The sequence below is a fragment of the Lichenostomus cassidix genome, chromosome 14, assembly GCF_008360975.1.
Source record: "Lichenostomus cassidix isolate B80296 chromosome 14, HeHo_3.0, whole genome shotgun sequence".
NCBI lineage: Eukaryota > Metazoa > Chordata > Aves > Passeriformes > Meliphagidae > Lichenostomus > Lichenostomus cassidix.
In genome coordinates this window covers 3649841-3662197 of record NC_139495.1, presented here as the reverse complement: position 1 = coordinate 3662197, position 12357 = coordinate 3649841, and the positions used below count along the sequence as shown (strand labels likewise).

At 46.0% G+C, this 12357-nt stretch overlaps 1 protein-coding gene and 1 long non-coding RNA gene across 5 annotated transcripts in view; one reads left to right on the top strand and one right to left on the bottom strand.

Annotated features, from left to right (window-relative positions):
• The window catches only part of SDK1 (sidekick cell adhesion molecule 1), a 378509-nt gene that overhangs the window by 349466 nt on the left and 16686 nt on the right, over positions 1-12357 (top strand). For 3 of the 4 annotated variants that reach the window (XM_085074532.1, XM_085074531.1, XM_085074533.1), the window contains 4 exons: positions 907-1093; positions 1825-1962; positions 5012-5173; positions 6305-6430. In XM_085074532.1, coding sequence (XP_084930658.1) covers positions 907-1093; positions 1825-1962; positions 5012-5173; positions 6305-6430 — 613 coding nt within the window. Of the gene's footprint in view, positions 1-906; positions 1094-1824; positions 1963-5011; positions 5174-6304; positions 6431-7020; positions 7470-12357 lie in introns of those variants that run through there. The other variant, XM_085074534.1, reaches the window with a different exon arrangement.
• LOC146430675 (uncharacterized) lies at positions 4197-5017 on the bottom strand. Its single transcript, XR_014855074.1, has 2 exons — positions 4929-5017; positions 4197-4643 (listed from the first exon to the last, which is right to left on the bottom strand). It is a non-coding gene; the product is annotated as an uncharacterized LOC146430675 (long non-coding RNA).

The following is a 12357-nucleotide window of genomic DNA, read 5'->3' as shown; positions in this document are numbered from 1 at the left end:
AGCCAAGGTGGAGTCTTGCCTTGGCTTGTTCTCTCTACTCTCTGGCTTGCTTTGGCCTGTTGTAATGCTCTCACTGCCAGGCCTGTCCAATAAGTAGGGCTGGCACCACTTTTCCTCTTGGAAACAACTTCTCTGAAGCCTAATTTTATGGCAGCAGGGTAAAAATTATGTAATGGAGGAAGGGGGAAAAGCACCTGAATGAACTTTAGGGAAAATTTTTATTACCCTCTTCAGGAGGACATTTCCCTGGCTGTGCTGTGACCACCAGTGGTGTAACTGCTGTGTGTGCAGGGGGGAGTTATGGACCATCAGGATGGATCAGGATACCAGTGCTGACAGGCAGCTTGCATTGCAGGGAGTGTTTAAACTGACCTCTCCTTGCTGAACTCTGGCAGCTCCTACCTGCTGTCATTAGGCCACATTCTTCAGCCTGTGCTCTGTTTTTGAGTGATGTACTCAGCTGCCTGGTCATTGGACTCAGGAGAATTTGCCAAAGGAGAGGATTTGGCATGTGCTGAAAAACCTGAGTATCCCAATTAACAGGGCAGTCCAGAGTAAGACTGCACTGTCTTTCTGATTGTTCTGTAGCTGCAGTGGCCAAATATTTTCTAGGTGTAGGATATACTAAAACATGTGACAGGATGACAGGAAATGGCCTCAAGTTGTGCCAGGGCAGGTTTAGATTAGATATAGGAAAAATTTCTTTCCCTGAAAGCAAGGTCAGGCATGGGAACAGGCTGCCCAGGGAAGTGGGAGAATCACCAAGCCTTGAAGTGTTCCGAAGGCGAGTGGATGTGGCACTTGGGAACACGAGTGGCAAACATGGCAGTGGCACTGGGCTGATGGCTGGACTCATGATCTTTCCAACCTTAATAATCCTGGAATTCTGTCTCGCTGTCCCAACAGATTTATTACTGGGAGAGTGACACCCTAAACGACACGGAGAAGGTGAAGGTCCTTTTCCTGCCGGAGACAACGGTGCGGCTCAAGAACCTGACGAGCCACACGCGGTACCTGGTCTGCATCTCTGCCTTCAACGCGGCTGGGGATGGCCCCAGGAGCAGCCCTGCCCAGGGCAGGACACACCAGGCGGGTAAGGGACCTTGGCCTGCTCCCCTGGGCACAGGACAGGGGAAATGGGGGCAGGCAGGAGGGCAGTGCTGCTTGGATTTGTGTTATAGAGGTCTTGAAAGGGAAAAAAAGCATCACGTGAGTGGAGAGTGTGGAAAGGGAGTGGTACAGCCGAAATGAGAATAGAGTGGCAGAAGGACCAGTTCCTAAACTAAGCTGGTCCAGAAGGAAACACTCTGTGGGTCTGTTTCTGGTTTCTGCTACCACACCTGGAAATCAGAAGGAACTCATCTCCAGTGCTTGGAAGTTGCCCTGACACTCCTGTGAGACCATTAGCATACCTTTTAGAATTCCTCCCTAATTTTTTTTTAAAGCTGGATCAGCAGCCCCCCAGCTGGGCTGAGCAGTCCCTGTGCTGGACATGCCATGGTGGGAGCACTCTGGCACAGGGTGAAAGCAGTGCCCTTGATGATGGCTGTGAAGAAGAAGAGGTGGCTCCCACAGCCCTTCCCTTCCATGCCCTACCTCCTTGTTTGCTGTGGAGGTTCACTTTTGCAGCTGACTGGCTGTATTTTTAGGACAATAAAAACTGTCTCTGACTGATTGCAGGACATTTGGATACAACTGACAAATCCCATTCTCAGCTTGTTTCCTTTAGATTTAGGCTGGGCAAATAAAGCAATGTTTTATAATAGATATGTATATCAGATTGACTGCTGCTGCTGTGATTCAATCTGTGTGCAATCCTTTCAGCACCCAGTGCTCCCAGCTTCCTGGCCTTCTCTGAAATCACTTGCACTACCCTCAACGTGTCTTGGGGCGAGCCGACAGCAGCAAATGGAGTCCTGCAGGGTTATCGAGTCGTCTACGAGCCTTTGGCTCCCGTCCAGGGTAAGAAAGACCTCTGATCATACATATTCATGGGCAAATGACACAATAGTACTGCAGGACCTTTCATCTCTGCCCAATTTCCTACTTTGCTCTCTGCCGTTTTCCGAGAGAAGCCGGGTGGCAAAGGGTAAGTAAAACAATTCCACTTTTGGCAAAACGCTTCAGCAAGCCATAATATTGTGGAATATAGCTTTTGTCTTGTCTTCTCTCATTTTCTTGCACAAGCTATAGTCTGTTTGATTGGAAAAGTCTTTTTACAGCCGTCATTACCTGGTCTGGGCGAAGAGGAAGCTCAGCCTGGGAGTGCCTGATTGTCTCCATGCATTGCCTTTGAAACTGCTGAGTAGGCTGCATCCCAGAATAGTTGTCAGGCACATTTGTGTTGCTTATCACATCGTGTGTCACTGCTGTTATCTCAGAGATTGCCCAGGCATCAAATGTGCAACACCTCTGCTGTGACAGGGAGGATAACAGGACAGAGACGTGGTTGTGTCTCTTCACAGGGAGTTTTCAGGCAGCATTTTTAACCCAGCACTAGATTTCAGTGAGACCACAACAATGTGCTGGCCACAAATGTTTCATTAATTTGCCAGAACAGCAACAGAGAAGGATTTGGCAGTTTCTCTGAAAACAAACGTAAATTCCTTCCAAAGGTGAATTAGAGAAGATGATATAGTTTGTGGATAACCTTATTAATATTTTTATACTCCTGGTAGATTGCCAATAGTTCAATAGGATGTCCAGCTTTGGCAGCGTGACAGCAGGGAGAGTAATTTCAGCCATTGCCAATCCATTTTAAACTCTTTTCCCAAGAAATAAGGATATCAATCACTTGTATTTGCTTCTTCTGTAAGGAATAATGACCTATATTGTCTGAATATCCATGTCTCATGCACAGAGAAAGTTAAACTCAGGATTGAAGCCACCAGAATAAAAGCACTGTCAGCCTTTAAGGCTGGCAGGTCTGAGCACAAAGAGCTAATGCAGGAAGCATTTCTAATTCTGACCAAGAAATGTGCACAGAGTATGCAGGAGGTTTGGGCTGGTTGGGCATTTCCACCCTTTTCTTCATTCCTACACAATGTTCAAGAATACTCATTTTCCTGGAAAATATGGAAGTGTCAGGTCATGTTTTTCCCTTCATGCATTTACTGAACATCCTTCAGAACCTTTGTTGTCTTTTCTTGTCTTCCTCACCTCTGCCTGTGCTGCCCCTGACTCCAGCTTGTCTCTCCTTCCCCTCTGGAAGATTTCTGATGTGAGCAGGAAGGTTATGGAGGGGTTTTCATCAAATGGGAAATTTTTGCCTAAATTTATTTCCCAATCTTTACCCATCATTTGCTCTTGTGCCAACATTTTTCTTTCAGCAAACATGTTTATTCTCCTGCCATGGAAAAGAATCCCTTCCTTGATGCCATCATTCTCACAGATTCACAGATATTCTAAGTTGGGAAGGACCCACATGGATCATGGAGTGACTCTTCAGTAAATTCCCAAATGGGGACAGAACCCACATTCCTCCATGTGAGCACTGCAGTGCAACAACCTGGATGAGCTGGACCCTCTTTTGGAGCTTCTCTCCTTCATGTTTTGACTTTCTACCCATCCTTGATTTTTGGCTGAGCATCCTCCCATGGTGACACCTTCTGCCTTCCCCCTCACAAGCCACCACTCACCTGCCCATTTTCCAAGCTTTCCAGCAGCGATCTGTTCTTTAGCACAGTCTTATCCCTGCTTGACCTTTTATTGTTTAAGCTTTACACTGTTATGTTTTACACAATAATAGACAACAAAATTGCCCCAGAGCCTTTTTGAACAGTTCTTTTTCTTTTTTGGTTTTTTTTTTTTTCTTTTTGGAACATAACTTGAAAATGACAAATGCCTCCTGATTTGTCTCAGAGAAATGAAATAGTTCACCTGTGGAAGGAGGGAGCACTTTTACTGCTTTCTCGTTAGCCAAGGAAAGATTCCCAGAGTTATAAATTGTATCTGGGAAAAAAGTTTGAACAGAAATCGCTTGGACATTACTCTTTATTTAAGTGATTAAAACTGAAAGCATCATCCTGATTTGCATAAAATAAGCATCTGGATTGAAAACATCTCCCTTCTGCATTTTTTGGAAAGATAAACTAGCAAGCAGCCATTTCTAGTGGGAAAAGCCTTCTTCTGCTTCCTGTCTTCTTGGTTTGAAATGTGTCATGTACATCTACAGAACCAGAAAAACGCCAAAAAGATTCTCTAAATTTGAACTTTTTATTCCCTGAAATATTTTGTAAATCAAATTCTTCCCGTTGACTTACATTTAGAAAATTTCATGAAAACCAGGGGGGTTTTTTTGTGTTAAACCATTCACTGCCCCTCAGTCCTTTATGCAGTACTGAGAATCTAAAGGTGAAACTAGCTATGACCCTTATGAAGGAAACAACTCTGATTTTGACTCATCCCTGTAAGAAAAATTCTGAGAGAGTGAGAAGAGTGAACCACAAGTCACAACTCCAGCCTTATTAAAGCTCACAGTGCTTTGATTGCATCCCCTGTTGCCGTGGCATTTGTAGCCCCAAGGTCCCAGTGAGCTGCACATCCTGCACTCTGCATCCATGTGGGAGTGGTGGACATGGCAGGACGAGATGAATGGAACAAACCTGGTCCTTGTTCCTCCTCCAGACAATGTTGCAGGTTATCTGGGGAAGCAGCGATGGAGAAACGCTTGCTTAGGAAGCAATCTGGAATGTGCACTCCTCTTCGTTTACCTCCTCCTTTCTTCCCAGAATAATTAGCGAAGTTACATGGAGTCTCTTGGTAATTTCCCAGTTGTGTTGTAAGGTTTTTTCCTTGTCAGTACCCACTTATCAAGCTTAAACTCTAATTATACTTATCAGTGCTGAAAATTGCCTATTATCACTACTTAAACTCCTGCTAATTGTAAGAAATACTTTCTTAGCAAACTGTTAGATAATTTTACTTACCATCTAGACGTAATAAGCTCCACTTGATCTCTATTTCTGCATTGCAACCCTCTCTCATTTTTTCACCTGCATGGCTGTTCCAGGGGTGAGCAAGGTGGTGACTGTGGATATCAAAGGGAACTGGCAGCGCTGGCTGAAGGTCCGGGATCTCACCAAGGGCATGACCTATTTATTCCGAGTGCAAGCCAGAACCATCGCCTATGGACCTGAACTGCAAGCCAACATCACAGCTGGGCCAGCAGAAGGTGAGGGAACTATAAAAGCAAGTCACAAATCAGTTCTACAAACACAGGGTACCAGCAGGGAGTGGTGCACTGAGGGCTTCATGTGGATTTCCAAGCCAAGGAGAAGCTGAGTCACAGGACTTAATTCAGTGTGTTTCACAACTGCTCGTGAAAAATGTGCTTCCTTGTTTCCTTGAAGTCTAGAATCTGATGTGAATAAACAAAGCACTGTAAATAAATTATAATGCAAACAGGCCAGCCAGGGATTTCAGAGCTGCAGATGTCAGCGCAGTGCATAATTCTGACTGTACTGCTCTGCAGTGGGAGTCAGAACTGGAGTAGCTGCCGAAACCAGCAGAGGTTCCTGCATGCAAAACCATGAAAGAATTTACAATTGTTCTCTCCTGACATGTTGGCTTATGCAGAGGCAGAGCTCTGTGGATTTCCTGCTGTGTCAAGAGCAGCTGCAGGGCAGCATTCCCCGTGTGGTTCAGTGCCTGTACCCAAAGAGCTGATTTTCTTATTTGAGTAGTGGTTCTGATAAACAGATAACCTAACAAGGCAAATGCCCTCCAATGGTACCAACCTGTCAGGTTAAGTCACAGAGCATCAGTGCAGTGGTCACAGTTCTGATTTTTGTTTTTTTTCCCGTTTCCACAATCAAAGTCTCACACCACAGACAAGTGTAGGTCAGGAATCCTCTCTAATGTGGCCATGCCATCTTCCCTAGCCAGTGGGCAGTGGCTGTCCTCATGATTCTCTCCATTAAACACATGGGCTGGTTTCACCTCTGAAATCAGAAGCAGCAATGGCAATGGGTAAAATGAGAGTGCTTTTTCTTCTTGCCTTCTTAATACCAGCACCTTACTCTCAAGGCTGTCCTGTGTAGGGCCAGGAGTTGGACTTTGATGATCCTAGTGGGTCCCTTCCAACTCAGGATATTCTGTGGTCCTGTGACCTGCAAACCCCATAGATATTTAACTGCTGGTACTGGAGCTAGAGCAAAAATCAGGTCAGTAGCCTACAGAGCTGGTTTGTGTTGCATATTTGTTGACCAACAGTGCAAGATAATTTTTTGCCCTCTCTCAGTAAAAGCAATTCATGCTGCAGTTTAATGCCACCTTCATTTGCTGCTCTCTTTTCACCCTTCAGGGTCTCCTGGCTCCCCTCAGGAAATTCTGGTGACAAAATCTGCTTCTGGGCTGACGCTGCAATGGACAGAGGGAGATTCAGGAGAAAAACCCACAACTGGCTACATTATAGAGGCACGACCTTCAGGTAAGCCCTGGGAAGCACGAGGAGCTTGATGTCATCAGTTCCCTTCCTTCAGTCCATGCTGGAGAGGTTGTTTGTCATCCCAGTAAGGTAATGGGATTTTGTGAGAGAACGTGTTTCCAGCCAGTATTAAGCTGTTACTGGTTTATTATGTGGTTTAGCATATTTTCTCCTCTTTAGGAGTAGTCACAGAAAATTACCCCGACTGCTCTGGCTTTCACTGTGCTATATCACTGGAAAATCATCCAACAGATGAACTAATATAGTTAATAATTAAAACTCATTTAAATGCTTACAGCATCTTCCATGCACAAGGACTAATAAGTATTTGCAAGCTGTATTTTGAGGACCACAGATAGAAATCTGTCTCCTTCTGCAGCAGAGCACAGCAGCTAATTGCTGTTTTAATGTTAATAACAGGGCCAGGGCTTCAGCAGCACATACACATTTCTTCCCCCATTTGTTCTGCAGGGAGGGCGTTGAGGCAGGGGGAAGGAATCCCCCATCACCACAGTTTTTCTTGGTGCTTTCCCAGAGCTCCTTTGCTTCTGGGATTTGCATCAGTGAAGCTGTTCTCTGCTTTTTTTTTCCAGGATGTTTTCCCACTTGGCCAAGGTAATTTTAAAAGTCAGTGTGTGCTCCAGCCTGATCGCAGCTCGGTACCCCTTACAGATTCAAACAGCACAATTTCCTGGGATCTAAGTCATGAAGGAAAGGCAGTGAATGCTGCCAAGCCTCTGTGTAATCTCACTTGATACCTCCCCTCCACTCTGACAGGGGATGTTGATAACATTCTCTGGGTTCAGTTTTCCAGCTGGTGATACATCCACCAGCTCCTTGTTTCACGTGGGCTGTGCTTGAATGTCACCAAGTCAAGAGCTTTGCTGAAGTCAGGATAGATGATGTCTGCTCTTTCTCCTCTATTGACAAGGTCTGCTACTCTGTCACAGAAGGAAATTAGACATGATTTATACTTGACATAACCATCTTGGCTGCTGGTTCTTTCTTTTTCACTTCTAGGTGCTTGCACACTGCTTGATTATATATTGATTAAATGAATGCTTACCTGTTTGATTATACAGAGGATCCTTGCTTGTTTGTGTCTTGAATGTAAGGCTGCATTTAAAACCAATGATTTTAATTGTATTTAACCAGACCAGTGACAAAATTATTGAGGTCATCACTGAAGATGCACATTTCCATACCTGCATCTGATAGAATTTGCTCTGCAGTGAGGCTCTGCTCTGATCCTAAAATTTCTTTCTTATTTCTGTCATTTAACTTGACAATTGTTTTCAAAATAAAAGCAAGGGAAATATATACCTTCTCAAAGCACTGGGGTTTCCCAGAGTGATCAACTTTGCTTTTAATTAGAAGCATGACGGTGCTGTGCTTCTGTTTCACTGACACCATCTTTTGAGTTCTCTCCTTATATCTTCAGAGGTAGAAAATACATTCTTATTTGAACAGCATCATTCGGCGGCAAGTTAAACCAATCCTATTCATTTTAAATCACTTACCAGCTTGCATTTCCCCCAGACAGGTTTTTTGAGTATTTTGAGTCAGAGTATTTTAGGGGGAAACCTGCAGCCCATGTACAGATGATGTGCAAGTTTACAAATTCAGCTCGTGCAAGTGGCAACATTGCAAACTCATCCACTCGACTCCCCGTTGGATGTGAACAAACATTTCACAGCTCATGGCTAAGGATCTAGGATTTGGACCCCACTTTTTTTGAGTAGGAAGAAAATAGTCCCTCCAAGGCAGGTCTGAGCTGCATTAACCCTGGGTCACTTCTGCTGGCCCCACTCCACTGATCCTGGAAACACACACAAGAGGTCTTATTCTCCTGCTCTTGCAACCTGACTGTTGAGGCATTTAATTCCTCTTCAGATTATTTTAATCCTATTCATGCTGCTGTAGCAAATGAACTAGGCATTTTGTATGCTGGATTCTCATCCTTCATTCTGGTTGCTGCTGTAGGAAGCGTGAAATGTGATCCAGGAGAGGAGACAGACTAATTGGAAGATTTGCTTATTCCACCCAAGTGTCGGCTTCCTCTCTGTGCTGCTTTTCTTCCTCATCTCTGCACGGAAGAGACTGAAATCTGAATTACGAGCTTAACAAAAGCAGGGAACTAATTCCTCCTGCCAGGGCTGGTCATTCAGAGCAGCTCCTGTTTTAATATCACTCTGAGAATTTGCTTTTGCATGTTGATTTATACGGGTAGTAGAGTACGGATTGGAGCAGCCTTTGTTTTTAAGGAGTTGTTGTTCCAAGAGAAGAGCAATTGACTTGTGCTCTTCACATAAAATCAAGAAAGGAAAAGATATTTATCCTTCTGAGGTCAAAAAAGGGGCGTTGAGCAGACAGATGAAAAGCTTTAGCTTGTTGCCAATATTTAAATGCAATACCACTACCTTAGTGTTTCACATCTCAAGTGTCATCTATTATAGGCCTCATTACCCCAAACGTTAAATGCTGTATCATCTCATTTTCCCTGCTGCAGCTCCTGCCAAGACTCTTCCATCAGAGTAGGAGGACGGCTTTCTGTCAGAAATGGCAAACCCTACTCCCTTTTGTCACTTCCCTTCGAATTTTTCGGAGCCCTGCTGTGTCTCCCAGGGCTCTGCTGCCCTGCTGGGTTTAGCACTGGTGGCAGCAGGCAGCTGAGACTGCTCATTTGATTTCTGTGTTTCTCTGCTGGCTTTATGGAAGGTGACCAGGCTCACTACCTCCTCTGCATTTTGAGTACACTCACACACACAGGGATGAAGCAGGCAAACCAATATTTTTTCCAGAGTGATCTGTGCTAGGGGAAGACATTACAGAAACAGAGGAGTTTTTCTTTTCCTTCAGCTTCTCTGCCCTTGGAGAAATGGATTCCAGTTTAGCTCCTTGTGCTAAAAAACAAGAAATGCAATTAAGCAGGCTCTGTCTCTGCCACTGTAAGTGCTCCCCAGACATCAGCTGGGCTGGCTGAGGAATGGGGAATAGATCATGCCCTCAGCTTTTACACAGAGAGCAAAAGACAAATGGCACAGCGATGTTAAGGTCCCAGTGCTGCTGGGAGGAATGGAGAAGCTGGCTTCACCCCTCTTTTCCCAGCTCCAGGTCACATCCAAAGGTTCCTCTCACTGTGCTTTACTGGTGGGCATGTGGTCTGTACATTCCCAGCAGTCTCACACAGACCTGCCTTCCCAGTTACCCCATCTGCAGAGGAGGTGTTTGTGTGACACCCTGGGGATCCACACTCCAGGAGGGCACCTGGATATGGAGCTGATCCCTGAGGCCTCCATCCATGCATGACCTGTGCAGTGCAGCCATGCAGGTGTTGGGTCAATCTGCTTCACAGAATCTCTCAAACTGGGAAAGACCCTTCAGGTCATCAAGTCCAACCATAAACATAACACTGCCATGTCCTCCACTAAACCAAGTCCCTAAGAGCCACATCTACCTGGCTTTTGTCACCTCAGAAAGAGCATCCCTGACCCAGGACAAGTGGAGAGAGATTTCCTTTTCTGCTTCCTCTCCCCACCACGATTTTGGACCTTGTGTGCTTTTCCCAAGCAGGGAAGGATGTAAGGCAGCTGGAAGAGTTGCATCTTAATGAAATGGTCTGGATTGAAAGGGACCTTGAAGATCACCCAGTTCCATCCCTGCCATGGGCAGGGACACCTTCCACTATCCCAGGTTGCTCCAAGCCCTGTCCAGCCTGGCCTTGGACACTTCCAGGGATCCAGGGGCAGCCACAGATTCTCTGGGCACCCTGTGCCAGCTCCTCACCACCCTCACAGGGAAGAATTTCTTCCCAATATCCCGTCTATCCCTGCCCTCTGGCAGTTTGAAGCCATTCCCCTTTGTCCTGTCACTCCATGCCCTTGTAAAAAGTCCCTCTTCAGCTTTCAAGATGATGAGTTCCATGAAGGCAACAGACATTTTGGGAAAGAACCCATCTGCTTGGAGTGGGAATTGTCTACCTCATAAATGCTGGGTTTTGCTTCCTACGCCCTGAGGGCAGCTCTCACTTCAGCTTCCTTTCTGGTGTCTCGAGTAGTGTTTTTCTGTTTTCTTCCTTTTCTATTTATTTTTAACCAAATGAGGGAGCGCAGTGGACACGAACCAGCAGAAGTCAGTAAATTCAAAGTGAAGGGTGCAGCTGCATCCCCAGCATCTGCCATGGGGCCTTTTTCCCTTCTGCTGGCGAGCGACACACCGGGGCTGACAGTTTGTCAGCCTTCACTTCCCATTCTTGTCCTTCCACTGCTTTGCATGATAATCCAGCCCTTTGCCTCTGACAAGCACAGCCACGTTTTAATTGTGTCCTCTGTAGGAGGAACACCAGTGGCGTTCAGCCTGGCCTTAACTCTCAGCAGCTTCTCCCCTCATAAACCTTCTAATGTGTAATTAGCAGGGAGCTTTATGGCCCAGCTCTCCTGCTCCGAGAGGGGAGTTGAAAACCCAAATAACTGACAGCTCTCCATGTCCTGGGTTGTCAGGGCTGGAATGAGCAGAGCTGGGAGCCTCCATGGCTGAGTGACAGCTTTATTTAGCGTGGAGACCCTGATTAATGGCCTGTGACGCCAGGCTGGCCCACGGGGGCCACGGTCAGCAGAGCAGCTCCTCTCCAACACGGGCTAGACACGGCGTTAGGGCAGAGGTGCTTCACCTTCCCCTGTCACTCACATCCTCTCCCTGTGCCTGAACCTGGAGCTCTGATGAGACAGAGGCATCGAGGCTGGGAGGTGAAGAGCAAATCTCCCACCAGCAGGAGTGAGGATGGGGCAGGGGCGAGGGAAACCTTGGCAGAGACAAGGAGAAAAGAATAAGTTCTCTTTTTTGAGGAGTGTTCACTTTTCTATCATACATTTAAGAGGCTGAGTGCCCAGGAGAAGGCAGTGGGGAATGAAGATGGGGATGGATGTTACTGAAGAAAAAGCAAGGGCAGCCTCCCTCAGCACGTCCCTCAGCCCTGCACCTCTTGGGTATTGCAAACTTTGCTCTTGCTAGTGGTTTCTAAGAGTTAATCCCCAGCTGATGTCCCAGCCATGGTATGTGCATCATTCCTCCCTAAAGTGAGTGGAAAATGCTGTGTATGGAGCTCTAACGATTTTCTACTGAACTTAAAGGCCAGTCTTTGCTATCACAGGTGACCTTCTAATGAATTCTCTTTCAGCTGAACTTCTAACATTTAGAGCACACCTAGTTTTGAGGATGGGGGAAGAGATGCAGTGAAGGAATTCACAAGTGTGTGTTCAATATTTAATCTCAAAGTTCACCACTGCAATAAAGTGATTTTTTTAGTTCAGATATATCTGATTGTGATCGTTGTCTACAAAGAGAGGTCTGAATGTTCCAGATGGATATAAGATAAATTAATTGAGGCTCTGGCATTAAAAGTCTCATTGGCCAGGGCTTGGGAAGCCACAGGCTATCCTGTGCATAGGGATCAGCAGTGGGAAAGATGTAGGACATCCACATCCCTCTTCCCAGGTTATCCTTGTGCAGACTTCTGACCACTGTAGCTGTGTCAACACCTCTCTGGCACCCCAAGGATAACAAGCTGGGTCCCACTTTAGGATCATTAAGGTTGGAAAAGACCTCCAAGATGATTAAGTCCAACCATTTGCTCAGCACTGCCAGTCCTACCCCAGGGAAAAAAACAAGAGTTTTGACAAAGATTCTTTCAGTGAATGAAAGGGAGATGGGCCAGTGACTGCATGGCCACCAGCCAGAGCATCTCTGAGTCCCTGTGAGACAGAAATACCTCTGAAGAAACATCCACCAGCATCCTTTGCTGCCCCACACCAAAGCCACCATAGCTAAGGGGACAGAGAGGAGGATGCAATGCTGGCCTCTCAGGGGTGGTTCTCCCAGCTTACTGCGAGCTTCACAGAGCAGTTAAATTTACACTTCCTGGTCTGTTGGGT